Raw genomic sequence first — 24,202 nt, 5'->3', positions numbered from 1 at the left:
GCGCCCCGTGATTACCTTGTTTTAAACAGACATTACATTTTAGATTCTTAGGCTGAAATGGATGTGGTTTTGCCTTTTAAAGAGACAATAAAGTTCTCAATATATGAACTAACTGCTTAGCTTATTCAGAATTGTTTGCATTATCGAATTTCCATACATCTGCAATTCTTTCAGACACACTGTGAAGTGAAATACTTTGACCATCTTTTAAGATGATGTAAGTCTTACTAATTGAAATTCAACTGAATTTACTGAAATTCAAACAACAAATTATTGGCCAGTTTTAGGCACCAAAGCTTCTGGATTTATGTGGTTCTAGAGAACATAAAGGATTTAGGTGAGTGAAGAGTTTAAATGAGTTAAGTCACATGTGTGGTCGGGAGGGGTGGTGGGAATGGAGGTCCTAGAGTGAAGTGAGGTGTGGGTTGAGGTGAACCAGATGAAATGGGACATCATTATAGAAGTTTCTCTTTTTCTGTCACTACCTCCCAACTTACTTTTTAGTTTTCTTCTAGCCTTAAGGTCTGGGTATGTGTAGGAACTGGAAGTACGAGTAGACCCACGATCTGGAAATGTTGTGTGTCCACCGCAGGGCACTGGCTTCCTTACAGAGTTCTTGATGGAAATGAAGATGTTTCTCCAAAGCAGCTTTTTGCCTAAGGAGACAACCCATCCACAATCCCAATATGATTAAGCATCCCAGAAATTGCCCTTCTAAGCTAGTAGAATAACTTTGGATTTGAGCAAACATCAGTTAGACCTGGGGCTACTGATGTTGCATTTTAGTGGAAGATGATACTCTATTTGTTTAGTAACTTTACACATGAGTTTTGGAGTTTCATGAGCCTTCTACTGGCAAAGCAAAAGCTAGCAGTTCTTAACACTCGTATTGCTGGAAGGGACTCCCTTGTTTTAGAGCTGAGGAAACAGGCCAGAGAAGTTAAAGTACCTGCGCCAATGTCACACAAGTGAAGATGAAATACAGCCAGCTGGCGTCAAGTTCTAAGCCCTGGTGGAGTGAGGCTCTACCTCTCACAGCGCTGTAGTCACTTGGTTTTCTGCTTTCAGCCCCTGGGACTAGCTTTACACAATTGTTTAGCTTGCTTTTGGTCTCAATACTTATGAACCCAGTCCTGCCGCTGTGATATATGGAATACATAATTTTGAATTTGAATCAAGACTTCTCTAATGATCTGTTTTTTAATTCACATAACAGCTGGGGGGCGGGGGGGTGGTGGTGGAACCCAACAGTTGAGTAAAGTCCAGGAGTGGAACAACTCCGAGTTCGGTGGAAAACCTTGAAATAGAATTGTTCTGGCTGCCTTCTCTTTCTGGTCCCCTAAAGAGTACTTACTAGCTTAGATTCAGCTTAAGTTGTAGAAAATATATTTCAGGGGGGTAAACTGTTTACAGTCAAGATTGGACTCACATGGTTTTCTGTGTCATGCTTCTATACCCTTCAGTTTTGATGGTTCTAAAGAGGGATGTCTATTTGTTGCTTTCACTAAGGAGTGGAAATTCATGAGAAAGCAACTATAGAGGATCTAGCTTTTAAAGAGTCAGTGGAAACCACATTGCTCAAGAAATTCTATTATCAGAAAGATGAAATGATCATTACTACTGTAAAAGAACAGAGCGGGGGAAAATGCCACTGGCCCCCGATAATTAGTTCTGCACTATTTCTCCAAACAAGGCTTTCATGAGGTCTGGTCTTCGCTTACTTCTCTGACCTCATCTTGGAAGTATTCTTCGTGCCTTGTTCACTTAGTTCTAGCCATACTGACTTCCTTTCATTCTCCCAATGTGCCAGTTTCATTCCTTCCTTTGAACCTTTGCACTCCCTGTTTACCTGCTGGAATGTTTTTCTCCCAGATGTTTATGCAGCTAACTCTTTGTCATTCAGGTTTCTCCTTAGAGAACATTTTCTCTAAGAAGTTTGCCCTGGCCGACCAATCTAAACCAAACCTCCTGCAATCCTATCACATGTTTAAAACCTTTTCTGTCTAGCATCTATTGCCAGCTAAAAAAAATATTTGTCTCCCTACCCCCAGCCCTAGAATGGAAATGCCAAGGGAGAAGAGACATCTCTTTTGTTTACTTCTGAATTCCCAGTGTCCAGAAGAAGAGTGTTTTGTGCGTAAGAGGTGACCAAAAAATACTGAGAAGGGTAGTGGTTCCGAATCAGGGGGTCTTAGATGTGGTCCTGGCACAGCCCCCAACTCACTCTTCGGCCTTGATCAAGTTCCTTCCCCTTCTTTGGGACTCCCATTTTCTCATCTGGAAACCAGAGTGCTGGGAGAGATGAAATCTAAACTCCCTTCCAGCTTCAACACAAGTTCTATAAGCCATGAAGAAATTCTGTGACCCCGCAAAAGAATCTGTTTTTTAGTTCTTCCAAATCATGCTTATGGAAAGTGGGAGAACTGCTCGTGTCCAAAGGCAGTGCGAGTTTGGTGCTAGCACCAGGGAAACAATCCCCTGTGGCAACTGTTCCCGAATATCCCCTACCTGGCTTCTTCCTGAGCTCGTGTCATGGCTCCCTCCAGATCCAGCCTTGCGGCCTCCTCTCCCCTTCGCCTTCTCGCCTCTGCTTCCAGCTGAGCCTTCTCTCCAGCTTCCTGTTTCCTCTGCTGGTGCTCCAGCCGTTCTTCTTCAGCCATTTCTAGCAGGCGTTTTTCCTCCTCTGCCAACTGCATTTCCAATTCCTTCTGCCTCTGCTTCTCATCCTCTGCAGAATAGAAAAGGAGGGTGGGCTCAGCAGAGGTCTCAGTACTGAAGAAAGTTCTCGGATCCGACTCCCAAGTCTGATTCCCAGGGACTCCCCCCGAGATACTGGTGTAGCTTACCTGCCAGCACGCTGCCAGCTCCTCTGTGGGGATCATGTTGGGGTCAATTTACAAATTTAAGAGTCCTTTATCAAGCACCTACTGTGTGCAGTGCACTGCGCAATGAGTACAAAACCTTGGCGGAGAATTTTCCAGAGCCTGGGGTGCTCATGGGTGGTATGCAGGTAGTTGAGGAGAGGCGTCAGATCGGGGCCTGGAGAAATCGTGTGCTCACTCAGTGGAACTGACCAGCCTAGAGAGTGTCATCTGCTGACATCTGCTGAGCCTCTCAAGTGAGGCTATAGCGATTCTACAGGCCAGCCCCTGAAAGGCTGCCCCGAAGCTATCCAGATGTTTGTTTCCGTCTGCTAGGGAAAGGAGCAAGGAGCGGGGCTCTGTCTCCAATGCAGGCGGCTCCTGAGCAAGGCTAAAAGGGCAACGGGAGGGGCAGGATCCCAGTTCAGGAGGTGACTGGATTGGGAGTAGGACCCGAGTCATTTCCACAAGTGAGTCTGTCTGATTTTGATCTATCTCAACTCACTGTGGTCACACATATTAATCACTTCGGGAAAAAAAAAAGAGCTTATACACTTAGAGTGCTTCACACACTAAGGCTTAGGATAGGAATAACTCTGGGGAGATTCAAAAGAACACCCACAGTGGGATAAAAATACTTCTGCCCCAGATAGGAGATGCAGATTGCTCCAGAAGCCCTCCTCACCAGCCCTCTCGGCTTCCTCCTGCTGCTTTGTTCTCTGCAGTTCTCGCAGTTTCCTCTGGAACGCCTCCCGTTGCCGCCGGACTCTCTCCTGGGCCACTTGCAACTGAAGCTGCTGCATCCTCGCCGCCTCCTCCTGCCGCCGCCGTTCTTCTTCGAGTCTCTCTTTCTTCAGGCTGGGAAAAAAGCCACAGGATGGCCAGGGAAATGGCAGCAAACACTGGGACATCCTTGTGAGACTGGCCACCGGGCAGTGCCCCCGCCCCCCCCCCCCGTGGGGGCTCTGCAGCTACAGGCCACGGGGGGCATCCCATTCAGAGGGCACTGGGTGTCCAAGGGAAGCCTGAGCACAGAGCAGAAGCACGAACACAGCTGCTCTGGAGCTAGAAGCCTCATGTCTCACCACACGGCTCTGTGCTCTGGGGCAGGGGTACTGGGTTCCCAGAGCTTCATTTTCCATTCTTACAAGATGAATTTTAAAACTCTGGAGGTCTCGGGAGCCTGGGTGGCTCAGTTGGTTGGGCGACTGCCTTCGGCTCAGGTCATGATCCTGGAGTCCCGGGATCGAGTCCCGCATCGGGCTCCCTGCTCGGCGGGGAGACTGCTTCTCCCTCTGACCCTCCCCCGCTCATGTGCTCTCTCTCATTCTCTCTCAAATAAATAAATAAAATCTTTAAAAAAAAGAAGAAGAAAAAAAACTCTGGAGGTCTCACAGGGTTGTCGTAAAGATGAGATGAAATGAGTCAAGGCCTCTGCAAGAATCTAGAACAATGCAGACAGGCACAGTGGCTCAACAAGCGCTCGCGGGGCCGCGTCACAAAGCCCTTCCAAGATCCCAGGAACATCTAACTGGAGTAACCGTCACGGTCAGGACACTTCCCCTTATCTTTGGACCGAGGACAGAGAAAAACGAGATGTGGGCCTGAGCCTCAGAACCAGCTCTGTCGCTAGTGGAGGTCGACCCCGGCCTTTTCCTGCTGCCTCCCAGCGTAGTCACAGGCTTGGGCGCCCTACCCACCGCTTCTCCTGGGCGCGGGTGCGCAGCTCCAGCTCCAGGTCCTCCTCCATCTCCTCCGCCCTCTGCAGTTGCTCCTGCAGGAGAGGCCGCCGTGCTTCCTGCCCTCTTCTCCTCTCCACCTCCGAGCGTCGCCGCTCGGCCCTCTCAGCTCGCAGCCTGTCCCGGGAAGCTCCCTGTCGCTCCCTCTCGGTGAGGAGGGCCTACGGAACCAGGGCGTTCTTAGTGCAAGGCGGAGCCCGTCTCAGGGGTCTCAGGGGTCTCAGGGGTGAGGCCTCCTCCACAGCCCTCGGTGCCCGAGGGTGTCGCCCCTCACAGAGACGGCGTCATGGGGTGGTTTCCACACTGACTGCAGCCTCGGCCTCCAGCTCTAGGGTCTGACTGGCCTGGGTCCAAGTCTCTTACTTGCTTCAGGATTTGGAGGTCACAACTGAATGTCCCTGATATTGTCTTCCCCCTTGGGGCTGTTACTGGGATTCATTGAAATAGCGAAAGTGCCAAAATAATGTCTGGCCCATCCTAGGTCTGGAGTTTTCAACCCTAGCTGCACTTCACAACCTCGCAAGGAGCTTTTAAAAAATTACTTGAGGCCAAGGCCCCACCCAGGCCAATTAAATGAGAATACCTAGGTGGGAGGCCTGGGTGGTTTTAAAAAGCTTCTCAGGTGATCCTTGTGAAGCCAGGGCTGGGAACTACAGGTTCTAGATAAAGGCTACTTACCAGGGGTGGTCTTAGATGTAAATGTGTTAGACTCACATTTAATCCCATGCAAACCCACTTTTTCAACGAAAGGTTCTCTCAGCTTCTGTGAAGGATGTCTTAGCTTTCTTTTTCTCCCTAACACCCCCGCCACTGCCAGAAATATGCCCACGAGGGAAGCTTTGAACGCAACTCTTCCACGGGGGCTCTGTGTGTCCAGCTTGGGGTGAAACTTCCTGGCTTTTTAGCCTGTGCAGAGCAGTGCAGTACTATGGGTTGACAATACATCTAAGAAATTCTGATTCTCTACCAGGCTCAGGAAAGTTCTGCCCACAGGTAAAAATTTTCATCTGCGGTATAGAGCAGCATTCCATAGTCTAGGCAGCTGGGAGGATTGGGAACTATAAAAGAAAAATCTTTCTGAAATCCTTTTTGGTAGACCATGGGCAATAAAATAAAGAAAAACAAAATAATTTAAAACTGACAAGAGCCTTAATTTTAGAGTCAAAGGACCTGGATCTAAGTCTTGGCTCTACCGCTTGATGGTTTTGTAACTTCTGGCAACTGGGACACTTAGCTCCACGCCTCAGTTTCTAGGTCTGTGAAATGGGGATAATCACATCTGACTCACAAGTGTGGCTATAAAGATTAAATGAGATTCAGCAGAGTTGTACCATATGCACATGTAATTTATGTGGGTTTAACCATAGCAGTTTAGCTGTGGGTATAATTGTAGTGTTTAAAGATACTCTTTTTTCTCCCCTACAACAAAACCTCTAAATGCAGTTTAGTGGAAAAAAATTGTGATTTATTCCAACAGCAGAGGAAAAATTGGTTGTGTTGGTCGTATTGAGAGATGTATCTGTATGGTATTTTTAAAAATTCACTGCAGGGATATTCGAGGGTAATTTTCCTTATGCTCACTCAGTTTTTCTCTTAGATACTTGACATTAGAATCAAGGCTCTTGGAACAAAATTACTTTTATATGCCACAGCACCTTGTAAAGATAGATAGATATGTGCGTTGCGTATAAGCTGCCTATGGCCCAGCTATGTGCCACAGAAAAGCAGATTAGGAAAGGAGGAATTTGCATAGCCTTTGGGAGGCAAACAAAACATGAACTCCTGGCCAAGTCAAAGATATGTGCTTGGGGGGGCACCTGGGTGGCTCAGTCCGTTAAGCGGCTGTCTTCGGCTCAGGTCATGATCCCAGGGTCCTGGGATCGAGCCCCGTGTCGGGCTCTGCTCAGCAGGGAGTCTGCTTCTCCCTCTCTCTGCTCATGCTCTCTCTCTCAAAAAAAAAAGAGGGGCGCCTGGGTGGCTCAGTCGTTAAGCGTCTGCCTTCGGCTCAGGTCATGATCCCAGGGTCCTGGGATCCAGCCCCACTTCGGGCTCCCTGCTCTGCGGGAAGCCTGCTTCTCCCTCTCCCACTCCCCCTGCTTGTGTTCCCTCTCTCGCTGTGCCTCTCTCTGTCAAATAAATAAATAAAATCTTTAAAAAAAAAAAAACAAAAACGTATGTGCTTGGCTCTGATGGCCAGGATCCATCTTTCCCTGTAACTGTGAGGCCCGTGCCAACTTCCTGCTCCTTATGGGATGAGTATATGTTGTGGCATTTTGGGACCCTCACAGAATGCATCATTTCAGAGGGGCTTTGCCACTCTCTCTTTGATCAGCTCTGGCTTCTGACAGGGTCAAATAGAATAGAACAAATAAAAACATGTTCTAGTAGCACTGTTTCAGTTACTGCAATATGATTCAGGGCAGTTTTCCCCCGCTCTGCAGTTGCACCAATGGGAACAGAAATCTCTCTGGCCAAGGTGAGAACGTTGGACCTTACTTTGGAAGGGTCCTCATAACTTCTTTCTTCTTTAGATTCCACGTTTCCAGCGACCGGTACAGTCTGGGTGGGTGATGATCTTCCATCTATGGACACTTGGCTCTCTGGAGCATCATATTTGTGGGAAAGCCAAGGGTCCTCTACAACAGAATCTGCAGGAGAGAAACCTCTATCTGAAGTGTCTTCTGTTTCCTTAGAGTTAATGACATCAGGGCCACTCAGCTCTGCTAGTTCCAGATTCCTTTCCTTCTGTGTCCTTTTCCTTTTGGCTCTTGGTTTTCTTTCTTTGGGAATTAACTCTGATTTCTTTTCAGCCTTTGATTCCTTTGACTTTCCTGGAGAAGAACAATTGGGGACAGAGTTGTAGCTAAATAAATGTGATCTCTGCATCCTTTTCAGTAGCTTTTAAACTTCAGTGTGCAATGGAGTCACCTGGGGTGTAGATTCCTGAGCTCCACTCCTAGAGTCTGATTCTTTAGGAATCTGCATTTTAACAACTACTCCAAGTGTTTTGAGAAGGGTAGTCCACAGACCACCCTTTGAGAAACTACCTTATCCTATTTGGATCAACTGTAATTCAATAGTCTTGCTACTAAAAAAAGTTCTGTTTCACCCTGACCTATGGTAGAAGCAAGACTCTCCAGAGGGGAAAACTATAGACACAAATGGAAAGTCAAGCCTCAAGAGTCTGGCTTAAGGTTACAGCTTTGTAACCTGGCAAAGTTTAAGCCTTCCATACTCTAGGAACTCTTCCTCAATTCACCTCTGGGGACCACAAGTACTTCCTTTCCCCAGTCCTGCCAATGCAACCCAAGTCATGGGCTACAACAATGTAAGGTCAGCAAGACTTTAAAAAGCAAATCTCAAAAATAGATTGGGCCCAGGAGACGATCCAATGTCATCCTTTCTGACAGTCTTTGATTTGTCTGGAGGGTCTTCTAAATCATGTGGCCAGGAAAGAATGGGTATTAAGTTTTAAGCTAAAGAAGGTCTTCAGAAGCATGGGATTCTAAATTCCTTGGAAGGTGCAATATAGGAAACCAAGATGAAAAATGGCAGCTGGGGTAATCATTCACAGCTTGTTTCATCCTTCCCCTTCCCAAATGCTTTCACTGCCCAGTTCTCAAATTATGATAGTTATTCGTTCATAGAGGCCATGGTAAGAACATGTACTTGGAATCAAATGGTAGGGTCAGACTCTGGGTCCACCATTTCCTTTTCAGTCTGTTTGATCTTATGCAAGCCACCCTATCTCTCTCAGGCCTCAACCACTACACAATATAATAATAATGCTTACTTTAATGGAGATGTTTTGGGGATTTCATGATGTCATTTATGTGGGGCTCTTAATACAGTGGGTATTAAGTAAATAGGTGCTATTATCATGATTATTTCCTCTCTTGATCACAGGTCTCTAGGCAATGCTGGTTTCGTCTCTCCTCTCTCTCCTAAGATACTGACATGAAGTAAGGCTGCAATGGCATCTTAGCCAGAGATAGTTAAAAAGACTCAAAACAGGTAGTTTGTCCCATTGGATTCATGCTGATTCTCTGTGACACCTCCCAGCCCCCATTAGGTGTCTTTTCCTGGGCTGTTTGTCAAGGGCACACTCCCTTACCTACAGCGGCCTCTGCTTGCCTCTGGACCTTTCCTTCTCTCCTCTCCTTGGGCGCCTTGGACTTGTCTGTCTTGGTTCTTTTCTTTCTCTTGACTTTGCCAATCAACTCCATCTCCTAAAGGTGAAAAATTAAGGAAAAGGACCATGATGTGTAGCAAACAAGAAAAAAAAAAAACATCAAAGGAAGATTATGTTGAACAAAACAGAATGGCTTAGATTGGAATTTGTGTGGGTTCCACATGAAGCAGAAGAGGGAGTCTTAGAATGGAGCTGGTGCGGAGATCCTCAGGTTCAGCCTTTCCTTTAAAACTGCTAGGTCTAATGCCATAGGAGGAAAGAGGAACAAAATACACTTTGTGATTGTCCCCTTTTTTGATGCTAAATCATGATCTACAGAGTTGGATCAAAGTGAAGCAATTTTCAACTTTGATAGAATGCTATTGCTACAATTAATGTTTAGTTTAAATCAAAGCCAGCTTTATTCACTGTTGCATCATTTGCTAACTTTCCAGAAGTTTCTCAAGCAGATGACCAAAACCATGTCAGTCTTCACCTTTCCCCATGGGCTGGGACAACAATGGAGATTCCTCCAAAGAGAGGATGGCAGAGTGGGGCCACGGCTACCCTCTCAGTGCCTGTGATATTTTGACATAATAAGAAATATATATTCGGTCTTCATCCCCGGTCTCTGGCACAGAACTCCTAAAACCATTGGAATTTCTGGAGCACAAATGTGAAAAGAGTGGCTTTCGCTTTTCATTAACACAACCTCTTTCAACCACACCTGAGAGTGTGTTAATAAGGTGATTTTGGAAAGCACCTAAGGAGGGGGTATTGGTTACCAGGGGAGCCAACCACGTTATTAGAGGGTTGGAACTTTCAGCCCAACATCCGCAATCTCAGAGGAGGGAGAAAAGTCTGGAAGTTGAGTTAACAATCATTTGCCAGTGCTTTAATCAATGCTTTTATCAATCAATGCCTACATAATGAAGCCTCCATAAAAACCTGAACCAAAAGAGTTTGGATTGCTTCTGGGTTGGTGAACACATCTACATGCCAGGAGGGTACACACCTTCAACTCCATGGAGAAAGAAGCGCCAGCATTTGGGACCCTTCTGGACCTTGCCCTAGGTATCTCTTCATCTGGCTGTTCATTTGTATCCTTTAAAATATCCTTTGTAAGGGGTGCCTGGCTGGCTCAGTCGGTGGAGTGTGCAACTCTTAATCTTGGGGTTGTAAGTTCGAAGCCCACATTGGGTGTAGAGATTACTTAACAATAAAATCTTTGGGGCACCTGGGTGGCTCAGTTGGTTAAGCATCTGCCTTCAACTCGGGTCATGGTCTCAGGTTCCTGGGATTGAGTCCTGCACCGCATCGGGCTCTCTGCTCAGCGGGGAGTCTGCTTCTCCCTCTCTCTCTCTGCCCCTCCCCCTGCTTGTGCTCTCTCTCACTCTCTCAAATAAATAAAATCTTAAAAAAACACAAAACCCAAAAAACAATAAGATCTTTGAAAACACCCTTTGTAATAAATCAGTTATAGTGAGTAAATAACTTTCTGAGGTTTGTGAGCCATTCTAGCAAATTATCAAAGCTGAAGAAGAGGTTGTGGGAACCCTCCTTAGGTGACAACCTGGGACTTGTGACTGGTGTCTGAAGTAGGGGCAGTCTTGTGGGACCAAGCCCTTAACCTGTGGGGTCTGTGCTAATTCCAGGCAGGGTCAGAATTGAACTACATGACACCCAGTTGGTGTCCTTTGAGCCGGAGATCGATTGATGTCGGAAAAGACTCCACACATCTGGCGTCAGAAGTGGTGTGTAGGACAACTGAAGTTTCCTTTTAGTACCTTTGCAGGAATTAGAAATGGGCACCCCATCCTTCAGAAGGATGCAGTTCATTGCGGGGGTACAGGGCATGGTGAGTGAACCACAGACTGGATTTCAGCTCTCACTTGCCCCTTTGCAGTTCCCCTTGTATATAGAGTAAGCAATCTGCACAACTGTACATGGTAGCCTGATGGGAGCAAGCTTTTGGACCAAGCTCCTAGATGTTTACACTTACACTGATGTTGGCTAGAGCCTGATGGTTGAACAGTCTTGGTTCAGCCCTCCCTTCTGTTCCTCTTGGAAAAAAAGATGCATCTATAGGACTCAACCTCTCTGGGGACTCGTGTCCTGGGCGTCTCCCGTGCAGATGGTGCACATCATAATCTTTGCCCCTTTAAGAAAGAGCAAGACAGTGGGACCAAACATTATCAAAACCTCTTACGGACAAGGAAGAGGAAAAGTGAACATTGAGCCCTCGTTTCTGCGGTGCTATGATGGGCATTTTACACACTCGGTCAACCCTCTTTTTCCCAACACATTCCTGAAGAAGGGAGAATAGAAAGTTGAGTCTTCCCTTTTGGGGTTCTCTCCGGCTAAGTCCTCAATTTAGAGAGCAGAAAGAAATAGTCTGCCTCTCTGGGGTTGCATATTTATGCCTTTAGTTGAATGACATAAGGTTATCTAACTGAAATTCTTCTTTCAAAGACTCAGCTGAAAAATAAATGACCTTTAAGAAAGACTGTTTTAGGAACATGCAACTATCCATCCATTCTTTTATGCCCTTTGAATTCTCTTCTTGATCAAATCTAGCCACCAAAAGGTCAAGAGCTGTGTTTGTGTGATCCTTTGTAGAATTGCTGTCACTGATTATCTGCCCTAAGGATAACGGACTTATGTTCTCTGGGTAAAAGGGTCCCTAAGAAACAGCCATGCGGGTTTCAGTAACAGCTGCAGCAACAGCTTCTGTGGGCCAGGCCTGGTTCTGGGCATCTTATTTTCTAGCTAAATCAGTATTATATTCACTGTGCTGTGCTAGGACAGGGCCTTACTATAGAAACGTGAGAAATATTTGTTGGATGAGGTAAATGGAATTTCCTGTAAATATATGAGTCTTTAAATCATTCAATGTCACTCTATAAAAACCCACAGAAGATTTATCCTTTAGAATTTAACGCTAAGAAAACATTTATTTCCCCCGAGGAACAGGTACGCTGCATATGAGAACCACAAACCTGGTTGTGTTGCTTCTTTTGTTTGTTTGTTTGTTTGCTTTCACATTCAGCAATCTCTATCAAATCTGAAAGTCTGATTTTTGGTCACAAAGACTATAATGACTTTTGTGTAGTGTTGGTGTTTTTTTTTTTTTTTCCTGCTGGCTTAAAAATTTTTTTCTTTTTGGTTATCTCACCTTTTTCTTGGTGATGGGGTTGTTGTAAGTCATTTAAATCCATTGTGGGAAAAAGTGAGGTATAAAAGTCAAAAAATGGAATTTTTCAGAGAGCTGCCTCTGCACCAGATAGCGCCTCTCTCCCTTTGTTCCTAGGGAACATAAAACCTTTTTGACCCAGGAGGGAATCCTTAGACCAGGAGGCAGGTGAGGGCAGGTTCTCAAGTCACTGATGCTCATGGGGGGGGTCACAAGAGGCTATAGTTCTAGCTGCCACTGCCAAATGGGGCTGAGGTCAGGCGACTGGGGCTACTGGCTGAGCCTTGGTCAATGAGCTTGGGGTAAGCACATAGTGAGCACATAGGAAGCACTTACTACATGTTAGCAATTTGTGTTAGTATTATTAAGTATTGTTTATTTTACCCAGAGCTGAGTGAATGTTGAGAGGAGAAACCAAGGTTGAGATGACAGACTTCACCTTTCTAGGCATGTCTGTAGATCTCAGCTATATAGACAAATGGAGAAAGTGGCTTCCACACTGTTAAGCTTTGTTCTTCACCCACCCAGCCAAAGAATATGGTTGAAGGAGGAAACATATCACAATATAATCCTCCCCAAGAATCTGTTTCTTAGACAACAATTTCAGCTGTTAGAGTATGCGGTTGGCCTGAGAATCTTCATGCTTAGAAAAAACAGAAATTCAATTAATTAAAAACAAAGAAAAATGAGGGGCGCTTGCCTGGCTCAGCCAGTAGAGAATGTAATTCTTGATCCTGGGGTCATGAGTTCAAGCCCCAGGTTGGGTGTAGAGATGACTTTAAAACAAACAAAAAACAAACAAACATGAAATAAAAGTGGAGCCGTCCATGTCATTACAACTTCGAACACTTACGTCTTTTGGACAGTATCTGACACAGGGGGCTGCATGTGGTCTGCCAGGGAAGCACCAAGAGGGTCAGGGGTCATACTCTTCAGCTCCTGGTCTGTGAAGACAAAGAGCATCCTTAACAGCAAAGGACAACAGATGATAGACAACAATCCCAGACATGGAGAAACATCTACTTGGTTAGTAGTCAACAACATGCAAATTAGCACAATGAAGTATGTTATACCTAGAAAATTCTCAAATGCTGCACCAAATCAGCGCTGGCACATAGCAAGTGACATTAAAATTAGTAGGCTCTTTGGGAAAGTGCCAGGACAGTATGTACCAAGAACCAGAAAAATGTTCCAGTCTTTGATCAGGAACCTCACTTCTGGGTATTTATCATGAGGAAATAATTCAAAAGAACAAACTTTTTGTCCAAAGTAAAAATTAGAAACAGCTCAACAATAGGAGATTGGGGAAACAATTCATGATGCATTAATTTGACATTTAAAATTATGGTTAAAAAGATAATAAGCAGGGGCGCCTGGGTAGCTCAGTTGTTAAGCGTCTGCCTTCGGCTCAGGTCATGATCCCGGGGTCCTGGGATCGAGCCCTGCATTGGGCTCTCTGCTCCGTGGGAAGCCTGCTTCTCCCTCTCCCACTCCCCCTGCCTGTGTTCCCTCTCTCGCTGTGTCTCTCTCTGTCAAATGGATAAATAAAATCTTTAAAAAAAAAAAAGATAATAAGCAATATGGAAAATATGATATAAAGAAGTAAAAATGTAAACTATAGGATAGTGTGTTAGAACTCTACAAAATACATATGTAAATGAATAAGGGCTGGAAGAGAAAACAGAAAAAGAAAATAATATGTTAAATTAGGAGGTCTATGGTGTATTTAGATTTCTTCTTAAAACCCCAGTGTGGCTATAGCATTGAAAATGAAATTGATTAGAAAAAAACCAAACAGTGGCGCCTGGGTGGCTCAGTCGGTTAACTGTCTGCCTTTGGCTCAGGTCATGAGACCAGAGTCCTGGGCTCTATTCCCGCATCAGGCACCCTGCTCAGTGGGGAGCCTGCTTCTGTTTCTCCTGCCCCTCCCACTGCTTGTGCACGCGATCTCTCTCTCTGTCTCAAATAAATATTAAAAAAAACCTAAGAAAAAGTAGAAAAAGTGAAGTTGACTGCATTAAAATCTTTATAGGAAAAATAAATAGTATTATTTAACACTTTAAAAAACTTACCTAATTGTAAAATTTAAATAAGTATAATTTATCATATGCCAATTATCCCTCAATAAAGAAAAAATATATATTTTTAAAGATTTTACTTATTTATTTGACAGAGAGAGACACAGTGAAAGAGGGAACACAAGCAGGGGCAGTGGGAGAGGGAGAAGCAGACTCCCCGCTGAGTAGAGAGCCCAACGCGGGACTCGATCCCAGGACCCTGGGATCATGACCCGAGCCGAAGGCAGACGCCCAACGACTGAGCCGCCCAGGTGCCCCAAGAAAAAATATTAATACAAATAAAGTACCTCAAACAGTGTTGGCACTTGGTAAAAATAAACAACAAGAACCAAAAAAACCTCACCCATGATCACTCTATTCACATTCAATTAATGCAAATATTTTGGTGTATGTACTTCCATGCATATATAATATATACTCATTTTAATTGAATTAACAAATAACATAATAATTTTAATTTACTTTTGTTATTAAAATTTCCCTTATAATTATTCCTAAAAATGATTTTAATAAGAGCATAGCATTTCATTGTACAGATGTACCATAACTGACTTAACCAAACATGTTAACTTTTAAAATTCAGATTGTTTCAAATTTTTTTATAATTAATAAGAACTTTGCATAACATATCCTTGAAAGGAATGTTTAAGACCTACTCTTTGTTCACATCTATGATTATTAAGGGATATACAGTATTTAAGGCATAGTGTTTACTGCTAAATTGTTCCCCAGAAAATTTGTACTGATTTATACTGAGAAAATGTCATTTACTTCCTTCATTTATCACATGCTTATTAGTATGGGAATTGTGCTAGGTGCTGGGAATACAGTGGGGAGTAGGATGGAAACATTAGTTTCCTAGTTTCAGGGAGCTTAAATTTTATTGGGGAAAATGGATATTAACACAAAATAAAACAAAACCAAAAAATAAAAAAACTTTTTAAAAGGAAGGCTCTAATAATCAGTATCTATTTCTCTTTCTCTTTGAGCAGATTCTTCTGTGAATTTATTTTTCCTCAATTTTGTTTATTTATAGGTATTATGACTTTTTTTTTATTTGACAGAGAGAGGCACAGTGAGAGAGGGAACACAAGCAGGGGGAGTGGGAGAGAGAGAAGCAGGCTTCCCGCAGAGCAGGGAGCCTGATGCAGGGCTGGATCCCAGGACCCTGGGATCATGTTCTTGAGCCAAAGGCAGACGCTTAAAGACTGAGCCACCCAGGCACCCCTGTATTATGACTTTAAAGAAAGATTGGAAAAGAAAAAATTCACCTGTCATCCTACCAACATCATTCCCTTAATACTACAGTTAATCCATTTTTCAGCAATCAAGTTGTCTGTGACACCCCCACTCCTTCCCAGCCCAGAGCGTCTTTGTTACTTGAGTTTTCTTTCTGTCATTCCCAAACTTTAAGGGTGGCATCTACTGTCTCACACATCAACCTCCCGATATAGCAGTGGGGTCAAAATTGTTAATGTACAGGGTGGCTGGGGAAACTGGGAAGGTTGATTGGGGTGGTACCTTGGAATTTATTTTGTTTTGGATCATATGTAATATTAACAGGGAGCTGGAGCTGATTTAAATAGCTTCATGATAAGGGGAACTCTGAGTTGGGGGGGGGGGGCGGTTCATTCCCTAACATGGCTGGCTCAGTAAAAGGGGTCTCACTGAAGCCATTCACAACTCCTCATAGCTCTTTTGAACTTTGGGACAGGGCACTACAGGACCAGCAGAGGGCGCATTTGTATTGACCAAAACCTGAGGTCCTACGTTGGTGTAATTTCACCATATTGATTAGAATTGAAGCTCTGCCAGTTCTGGGAGGTGGATGGTAGAAAAGAGCTCCCTACCCCACTCTAGTATAATAACCTGATATTTGGGAAGTATTGGAATAAACTAAGGCAGTACTTTAATAGTGTATAACTTTTTTTTTTTTAAAGATTTTATTTATTTATTTGAGAGAGAGAAAATGAGAGAGAGAGAACACCTGAGAGGGGATAGGGTCAGAGGACGAAGCAGACTCCCTGCCGAGCAGGAAGCCCGATGCGGGACTCGATCCTGGGACTCCAGGATCATGACCTGAGCCGAAGGCAGTCGCTTAACCAACTGAGCCACCCAGGCGCCCAATAGTGTATAACTTTTAACTGCTTTTAAAAAATCTGTAAAGTATTTTAAGAATGCAGAGTACAGAAAAGAAATACTGTATAATGAGCACCCATGTACTTACCACCCAGCTTTGTGAATCTTAACATTTTGCCATATCTGATTCACATTTTTTTCTAAAGAAATAAAACATTTCAGATACAGTCTAAGACTTCATGGTATCACATACAATCCCATTTCTCTTATTCTCTCTCCAGTGGTAACCACTCTCTTAAATTTGGTGTTTGTCAATTGAACACACTACCCCAAAACACAGCACCTTCGCATATTAAATATTTCAAGCTGAAGGAATTTGAGGAACAGCACGTGAAGGAAGGGTTCTCTGACCACCGCACCCTTCTCCCCTGAAGCAGGTAATAAGACCCTCATTGGGGCGCCTGGGTGGCTCAGCTGGTTAAGCGTCTGCCTTACGCTCAGGTCATGATCTCAGGGTCCTAGGATCGAGCCCCATATTGGGCTCTCTGCTCAGTAGCAAGTCTGCTTCTCTCTCTCCCTTTGCCCCTCCCCCCTTGTGCCCTCTCTCTCAAATAAATAAAATCTTTAAAAAAAACCCCTCATTTGAGAGGTGCCCCACACCCCTCCCGGGAAAGACGCATCCTTGTCTCTGAAGACAGAGAAACTTCAAGAGGAATCCAAACAAACAGGACTTATTAAGTTTCTCCCAATTTATTACCCTTAACTCATTCCCTTTAAGTCCTATTATACTTGCCCACAACTTTCCACTCTTCATCAAACCTAGTATAAAAATACTCAGGTTTGGGTGTGCCTGGGTGGCTCAGTCAGTGGAGTGTGCAACTCTTGATCTCGGGGTTGTGTGTTTGAGCCCCATGTTGGGTGTAGAGATTATTTAAAAATAAAAAATATTTAAAACAAACACTCAGACTTAACCATTTCTTTGGGTCCTCACTTTTTTTTTTTTTTTTTAAGATTTTATTTATTTATTTGAGAGACAGAGTTAGTGAGAGAGAGAGCACATGAGCAGGGGCAGAGGAAGAGGGAGAAGCAGGCTCCCTTGCTGAGCAGAAAGCCCAACATGTGGCTCGATCCCAGGACCCTGGGATCATGATCTGAACCAAAGGCAGATGCTTAACCAATTGAGCCACCCAGGCACCCCGGATCCTCACTTTCTTATGAAGGCTCCTGTGTCACATAAAAATTTATGTTAAATATATTTGTGTGCTTTTTTTCTCTTAAATTTCTCCGTGTCAGTTTAATTTTTAGGTCCAGCCAGGGACCCTAGGAGGGCCAAGGAAAAGTTTTTCTTCTACAGTGTCCTCAGGCATATGTTTATATCTTCGCCATATATAAATGCACTTATAAACAATGTATACTATTTTACACATTAAATCCTTATATCAGTAGCATCATTTATATAACTTTTGCAACTTATTTATTTTGCTCACCATTTTGTTTTTGTGATTAATTCATGATAATACACATAGTTTCCTTTCATTTATTTTAAGCTACTGACACTATTCCATTGTATAAACATACCATAATTTATTTACCCGTTTTGCTGCTGATGGCTGTTTTGATTATTTCCAATTATTTTGTGATTACAAACAATGGTGCAATGAACCTTCTTGAGTAAGTCACTTTTCATACATGAAAGAGTTTCTCTAAGGTATACATGGGAATAAAATTGTTGAGTTGCAAGTATATGCATCTTCAATTTATTGGATATTTCCAAATTGCTCTGAATTTCTAAAACTCCATATCCTCATCAACAATGGGTGTTTGTGTGGGGTGCCTGGGTGGCTCAGTCTTTGGGCATCTGCCTTCGGCTCAGGTCATGATCCCAGGGTCCTGGGATCGAGCCCCGCATCCTGCTCCCTGCTCCGCGGGAAGCATGCTTCTCCCTCTCCCGCTCCCCCTGCTTGTGTTCCTGCTCTCGCTATCTCGCTCTCTGTCAAATAAATAAAATCTTTAAAAAAACCCAAAAAACAATGGGTGTTTGCGGACTTTTAAATTTTGGCTAATCTGATATATATCTGATATATATATGAAATGATATCTTTTTTTTAGTTTGAATTTTCCTGATTAGCAGCAAAGTTGACTTTTTTTACATGGCCATTTACTTAGGCTTCCATCTTCTGTTAATTGCCTGTTCATATCTTTTAGCCATTTTTTACTTGGGTTGATTGTCTTTTCCTTCTCTATTTGTAGTAGTTCTTGCTGCATTTTGATATTAATACTTTGTTGGTTTTATGCACCACAGATATTGTCTTCTAGTCGAAGATTTGTCTTTTTTTTTTTAAAGATTTTATTTATTTATTTATTTATTTTGGTAATCTCTACACCCAACATGGGGCTCAAACTCACAACCCCGAGATCAAGAGTTACGTGCTTTACTGACTGAGCCAGCCAGGCACCCCTGTGATTTGCCTTTTAACTTTGTTTTTGCTGTCTTGTCAAAAACTTTAAATTTTAATATGCCCAGAGTTGTCAATAATTTTCTTTATGGTTTATGTTTTGAATCAAGGGTAGGAAATTTTTTCCTTTCTCAAATTCATAAAGATATTCTTCTATATTTTCTTCCAAAAAAGTTTAAAACTTTTGCTTTTTCAGGGGGGTTGGCTCAGTCAGAAGAGCATGAGACTCTTGATCTTGGGGTTGTGAGTTCGAGCACCACGCTGGGTACAGAGATTACTTAAAAATAAAATCTTAAAAAACATTTTTTTTTTTTGCTTTTTCAAAAAATACGTCTGATATTTTGTGAGGTAAAGATTTAAAAATTGGATAACCATTTATCTCAAAATTATATACTGAAAAATAGATCATTCTTTATACTTTTGCCATATATTGTTTCCATACATGGGTGCATTTATTTCTGGATTCTCTATTCTCTTCTGTCTGTCCCTATGGCCTTAAAGTGATTTTTGATATTTAATATTTTTGATATTTTAGTATTTGGCCTCTTTGTTTTTGTTCAAAATTTTATTATTTTAGGCCCCTTTATGAATTTTGGGATCAACTTACCATGTTGTACCAAAAACCCAACTGGGAATTTAAAAAAACCGTAGTTGCACTGAATTTGTAGATTAGGGAAAATTGTCACTTTCCTATTCGTGAACATTATATACAGCATTATATAGAACATTATATTTATTTTGGTCTATTTTCATTTAATTTAACAAAATTTTATAATTTCTTCAAGAAAGTCTCACATATCTTTTTTACATTTATTTGTAAGATATATATACATCTATACATATATATATTTAAAAATTACATTTATCCTGCCTTCCTATATAAACTGTACCAGTGGATAACCAGTAGAAGAGGAAAGTTCTTTTGTTTCCTTTGGTAGGAGTTTTCCAAGTAATGAATGGAGAAAGAACAACAGAATTTCAGTAACACTATTTTGCAGCCTCTATGAATGAACAGATCTGTAGCTGCTGGCCTCGCAAAGAGAACAAGCGAACATTATGTGTCCTGATGGAAGAATACAATGCCTTCCAGGAAACAGTCTTGCTAAAAGGAAAAACCAAACCTGAATCTGACCAGGTCTCTAGATCCTAGTACTAATTTTTATTATGGGGAATATAGAAGACAGAGAAACACATAAAACTACACCATGAGGAAGCAAGAGCAAAATCTAGATTGTGGGAAACTCTATAGGACAAGTGACTCAATTTCCTAAAAATAAACTAACAGAGGGTAAAAAAAAAAAAAAAAAGAAATGGGGGGAGCCTATAAATTAAAGGAGACGTGAAGGCCACAACAACCATTTGCAAACAAACAAACTCAAACAATTAAATTATGAGACAATTACAGCATTGAAAAATGGAATATTCAATTATATTAAAGAATAGTTCTAATTTTTAGGTGCAATGGTGGTATTACAGTTATGTCAAAAGTGTCCTTTCTTGGGGCGCCTGGGTGGCTCAGTCAGTTAAGCGTCTGCCTTCGGCTCAGGTCATTTCAGGGTCCTGGGATCGAGCCCCGCATCGGGCTCCCTGCTTCTCCCTCTCCCTCTGTCTACCGCTCTGCCTACTTGTGCTCGTTCTGTGTCAAATAAATAAATAAATAAAATCTTTAAAAAAAAAGTGTGTTTTCTTGTTTTTTAGAGAGATATATACTCATGTGTATAGGTAAAATGATATGAGCCTGGAAACTTTGTTTCAAAATAATACAGAAGGGAGGAGTTGGGGATGTGGGATTCTTGTGCTGTTCTGTTTATCTTTGTGTATGTTTGGGGTTTTCCATAATAACAATGATCTTAAAATTGCATTATAAATTGTGCTTTATGTTTTGACACACTATTGTTTCTCCACAAATGATTTTTATGTGTTGATCTATATTTAGTAATCTTGCTGAATTTTTGTTTGTCTTTTATTTTTTTTTTTTTTTTTTTTTTTTTTTTTTTTTTTTTTATTTTTTTTTTTTTTTTTTTTTTTGGTTTGTTTTTGGATTATTTTTTTTTTTTTTTTAAAGATTTTATTTATTTATTTGAGAGAGAGAGAATGAGAGAGAGCACATGACGGCGGGGGGGAGGTCAGAGGGAGAAGCAGACTCCCCGCCGAGCAGGGAGCCCGATGCGGGACTTGATCCAGGGACTCCAGGATCATGACCTGAGCCGAAGGCAGTCGCTTAACCAACTGAGCCACCCAGGCGCCCTTGTTTGTCTTTTAATAACTTGTCTGTAGAGGCCCTCAGATTTTCCATATAAGTAATACTATTGTCTGGGAATAATGACAGTGTCATTTCCTCCTTTCTGTCCTTTGGTTTCCCCACCGTGCTACCACAGTGTTGAAATAGAAGCAATGACAGAGGGCGTCCTTATCCTAGTTCTTTCTCTCAAGAGAACGCTTTTAAAGTTCTACCATTAAAGTGTGATGTTTACTGTAAGTTTTTGGTAGCACTCTTTATTAAAATCAGTCAGTCTTCCTCTGTTCCCACTTTAGTAATTGTAAATCATGAATGGGTGAATGTCATAAATTTATTTTTCCTTTTGTATCTATTGAGATGACCCTAAGGTTTTTCTCCTTTAACCTCTTGATGTGAATTACATAAACAGACATTCCCATACTAGACTATCTTTGAATTCCTGGGATAAACTGAATTCAGTCATGAATTCAGTACACACACACATACATATACATATATATATACACACACCATATATCATAAAATATTATATATTTAAATATAAGCTTAAGGACTTGATTGGCTAATATTTTACTTAGGAATTTTGCATCTTTGACATAAGTGAGATGAGATTGGTCTGAAAATTTCCTTTCTTATGTTGTCCTTGTCTCTAGTTTCAACTGCTTTTTGGTTTTGATGAATTTGGGTCTCAAGTCAGATAGAAGCTTTACTTCCTGGAAGGTGAAGAGAATTTTCAGGATCAAGGGGCAACAGCTGTATTCTGGGATTCTGGGGACTTCCCTGGGGTTTCCATTCTGGGTTAAGTGGAATGAGCCAGAAACATTCTTAAGGACGGACCACTTCCCACCATGAAGGAGGACTTTGAAATACTTTCCAGAAGCAAAAAATAAAGCAGTAACAGAGAGCGTAGGTCAACCAGGCTGCTAAGAACTTGCAGGTTATTCTGAGCCCAGTACTGGGGCTCTAGACCGCAGAGCCTGGCAGGGTACGGAGACTGCGTAGGCCTCACAGGGAGCAAATCAGGGAGAAAGGAGCCCCGACTGACATCAAGTGGCAGCCCTTTGCAGGGAGTACCACTTTCCAGGCTGTAGAATCTGGGCAGTGGCACTGTCTCAACTCCTGGGCACACACTTCTGATCTATTTTTTCTACAGCTTTAAGAGAAATTTTTGCAACACTGGCTACTCCTCACTTCTTTGCCCAGGCTGGGGAGTCATTATATTTGCTCCCTCTGGAGCTGTTTATTGCTGGAGTCAGGAACTGCCCCTGAGGAAAGGCCTTCAAACCTCGCCTATAGCTACTGGGCCAGTGGGAACTGGGCGTCTACAAGGCAGCAGTGGGCCCAGCACTGATGTTTTCTCTCCTGTCCTCAGGGTGAGGAAATGTAGAGCCAGCTCCGACCCTGTAGAGAAGGGTAATGGCAAAAGGGGATGGCAGAGAGAAGGAACGGGGACAGAGCTGTCCTACCCCTTGCCTGCCAGCTTGGATGTTTCCATGAGAGAGAAATAAACCTTCCATCTTATTTGAAGTCACTTTATCTTGGTCTCTGTTAGAATGCTTGTATCAATATCCTAACTACTACACATCCGTCTCTTGAATAAAGCTCTGAGCCTTTTATCCTGGTAGAATAGAAATGGCTCACTGGTTTCTAAGGGTTTCTATAAGACCTGCCTTTTGTCTCCCTCCCCCCACCATTGTTTTAGGCTACTCATTAGGGACCCCTGCACCTCATGCAGGGCTCTCCAAACCTCCAACTTCTCCTAAGAATATCTAAAGTTCTGCCACATTCTAAGGGGTTACATCACTATTGCTCCATAACCCTTCACAGAATGCAGAGGCCGGTAACACTGCTTCGTTCAGACTGGCTCTGCTGCCCACGCTTGGCCTTAAGTAAAAAAAGGACTTACACAGAGGACTCACTTAATCAATCCCCAAGATCAAGCCCCCCTGTCACTGAGGCTGATCTAGAAAGTAATCATCAGGTTACCAACTTAGAACCAGTCTCTGCCGACAGGGTACAACTTATGGCTACTAAATTAAGGTTTTTAAGAAATAGATGAACAGCTAGCTTTTAGTGAGCAGGTACTCGTATACATTACACGGATTAGCTCCTTTATCTCTCAGTCACCTCATGAGATAAGGAGTATTAGTACCTCCATTTTACAGATGAAGAAAAAGATGCCCAGAGTTTAGTAGCATACTCAAGGGCATGCAGTTAGTAAGTGGGGAAACCAGGACCCGAACCCAGAGAATCAGACTTGCTCTCAGTGCTCTTGATCACTGTGATTCTGCCTAGACAGTACCCTCCACTCCTTCCACCCCCATTATTTTCAAAAGAACAGATGAAATCGAGTCGCTGCTAAATTTAGATAAATAAATTCTAGAAGCAAGGCCCAGGGCAGTGATTCTCAAAGTGTGGTCCCTGTGCCCCCACCCTTAGCATCACCGGCAACCTTACTAAAATTGTAAATTCTATGACCTCAACCCAGATCTAATCAGAAACCCCGGGGACAGGCTCTCAGGTGGTTCTAATGCACACTGGAAGCTTGAAACTGCTGGCCTAGGAAAGAAACACGAATTGAATTTTTATTCTTTCTTTGGGCCGTGGGGGTAGGGAAAAGAGGTGGAAAGGAAAGTTTTGTACTTAACACAAGCGATTTTCCAAACCCTCTTTGATTTGTCTGGTGAAAACTTGCATGCAGTAATCTCACCGAGTCTGAGACTCAAGGTATTCTCAGGGGAGATGGCACTGGCTCACTGCTCATAATTTAAACGTGAAGATCACTACTTAATTTAGTGTAGGAAAAAAAATCCTGGCAATTGGATGTAAGACCTATGAGGGGAAGAGTGATTCTTAAATAGTTAAAAAAAAAATTCCTTGGCATGCCATCTTGTTTTCCTTCAAAGATTTGAAATCCTTTTTAAACATTAGCGTTTATCATTAAAGACAGGCAAATGCCTTCTTTAATTTTCTGCAGTGATATTTCACTGCATTAAAGACTGTCTGGATAACCTTTATGGAACTCAGCCGGAGCCCGTCCCTCTGTCATGAGACAGGAAATCTGTTTCAACTGACTTGGTCATTGCTTAGATTTGGCCATGTTCTGCACTGCCTAAAACCTCCACTGCACTCGGCCAGGATCTTGGAGCCTCATCAGTGTTCACATTCTGCATATGTGACTTATGATATGAAAGGTCTGAAGACTGGAGCATGTTTCCTTGGCTACTGTCACTCAGCTTTGAAAATGGAGGGGGTGGGAGACTTATTTTAGCAAAAGCTCTGCTCAAAAGCTTGACCAAACCCAGAAATTGGACTATCATAGTATTTTATTGTCTGATATGCAGAAGCAATGAAATCTTTTTAAAATTTTTTTTAAAGAGGGAGAG

General features: G+C 42.7%; 1 protein-coding gene across 2 annotated transcripts in view; it reads right to left on the bottom strand.

Annotated features, from left to right (window-relative positions):
- Positions 1–410: 410 nt before the first annotated feature.
- The window catches only part of KIAA2012 (KIAA2012 ortholog), a 101,664-nt gene continuing 77,872 nt past the window's right edge, over positions 411–24,202 (bottom strand). For both annotated transcript variants that reach the window (XM_021703191.1, XM_044913379.1), the window contains exons 16-23: positions 12,818–12,908; positions 10,768–10,930; positions 8,715–8,826; positions 7,097–7,431; positions 4,562–4,761; positions 3,547–3,719; positions 2,509–2,728; positions 411–656 (exon numbers count right to left, since the gene is read on the bottom strand). In XM_021703191.1, coding sequence (XP_021558866.1) covers positions 518–656; positions 2,509–2,728; positions 3,547–3,719; positions 4,562–4,761; positions 7,097–7,431; positions 8,715–8,826; positions 10,768–10,930; positions 12,818–12,908 — 1,433 coding nt within the window. In that variant the 3' untranslated portion in view covers positions 411–517. The remainder of the gene's footprint in view (positions 657–2,508; positions 2,729–3,546; positions 3,720–4,561; positions 4,762–7,096; positions 7,432–8,714; positions 8,827–10,767; positions 10,931–12,817; positions 12,909–24,202) is intronic.

The sequence above is a fragment of the Neomonachus schauinslandi genome, chromosome 3 (genome assembly GCF_002201575.2).
Source record: "Neomonachus schauinslandi chromosome 3, ASM220157v2, whole genome shotgun sequence".
NCBI classification, from domain to species: Eukaryota; Metazoa; Chordata; class Mammalia; order Carnivora; family Phocidae; genus Neomonachus; species Neomonachus schauinslandi.
Note: the sequence above shows the minus strand (reverse complement) of the source record. Positions and strands in the feature narration are given on the sequence as shown.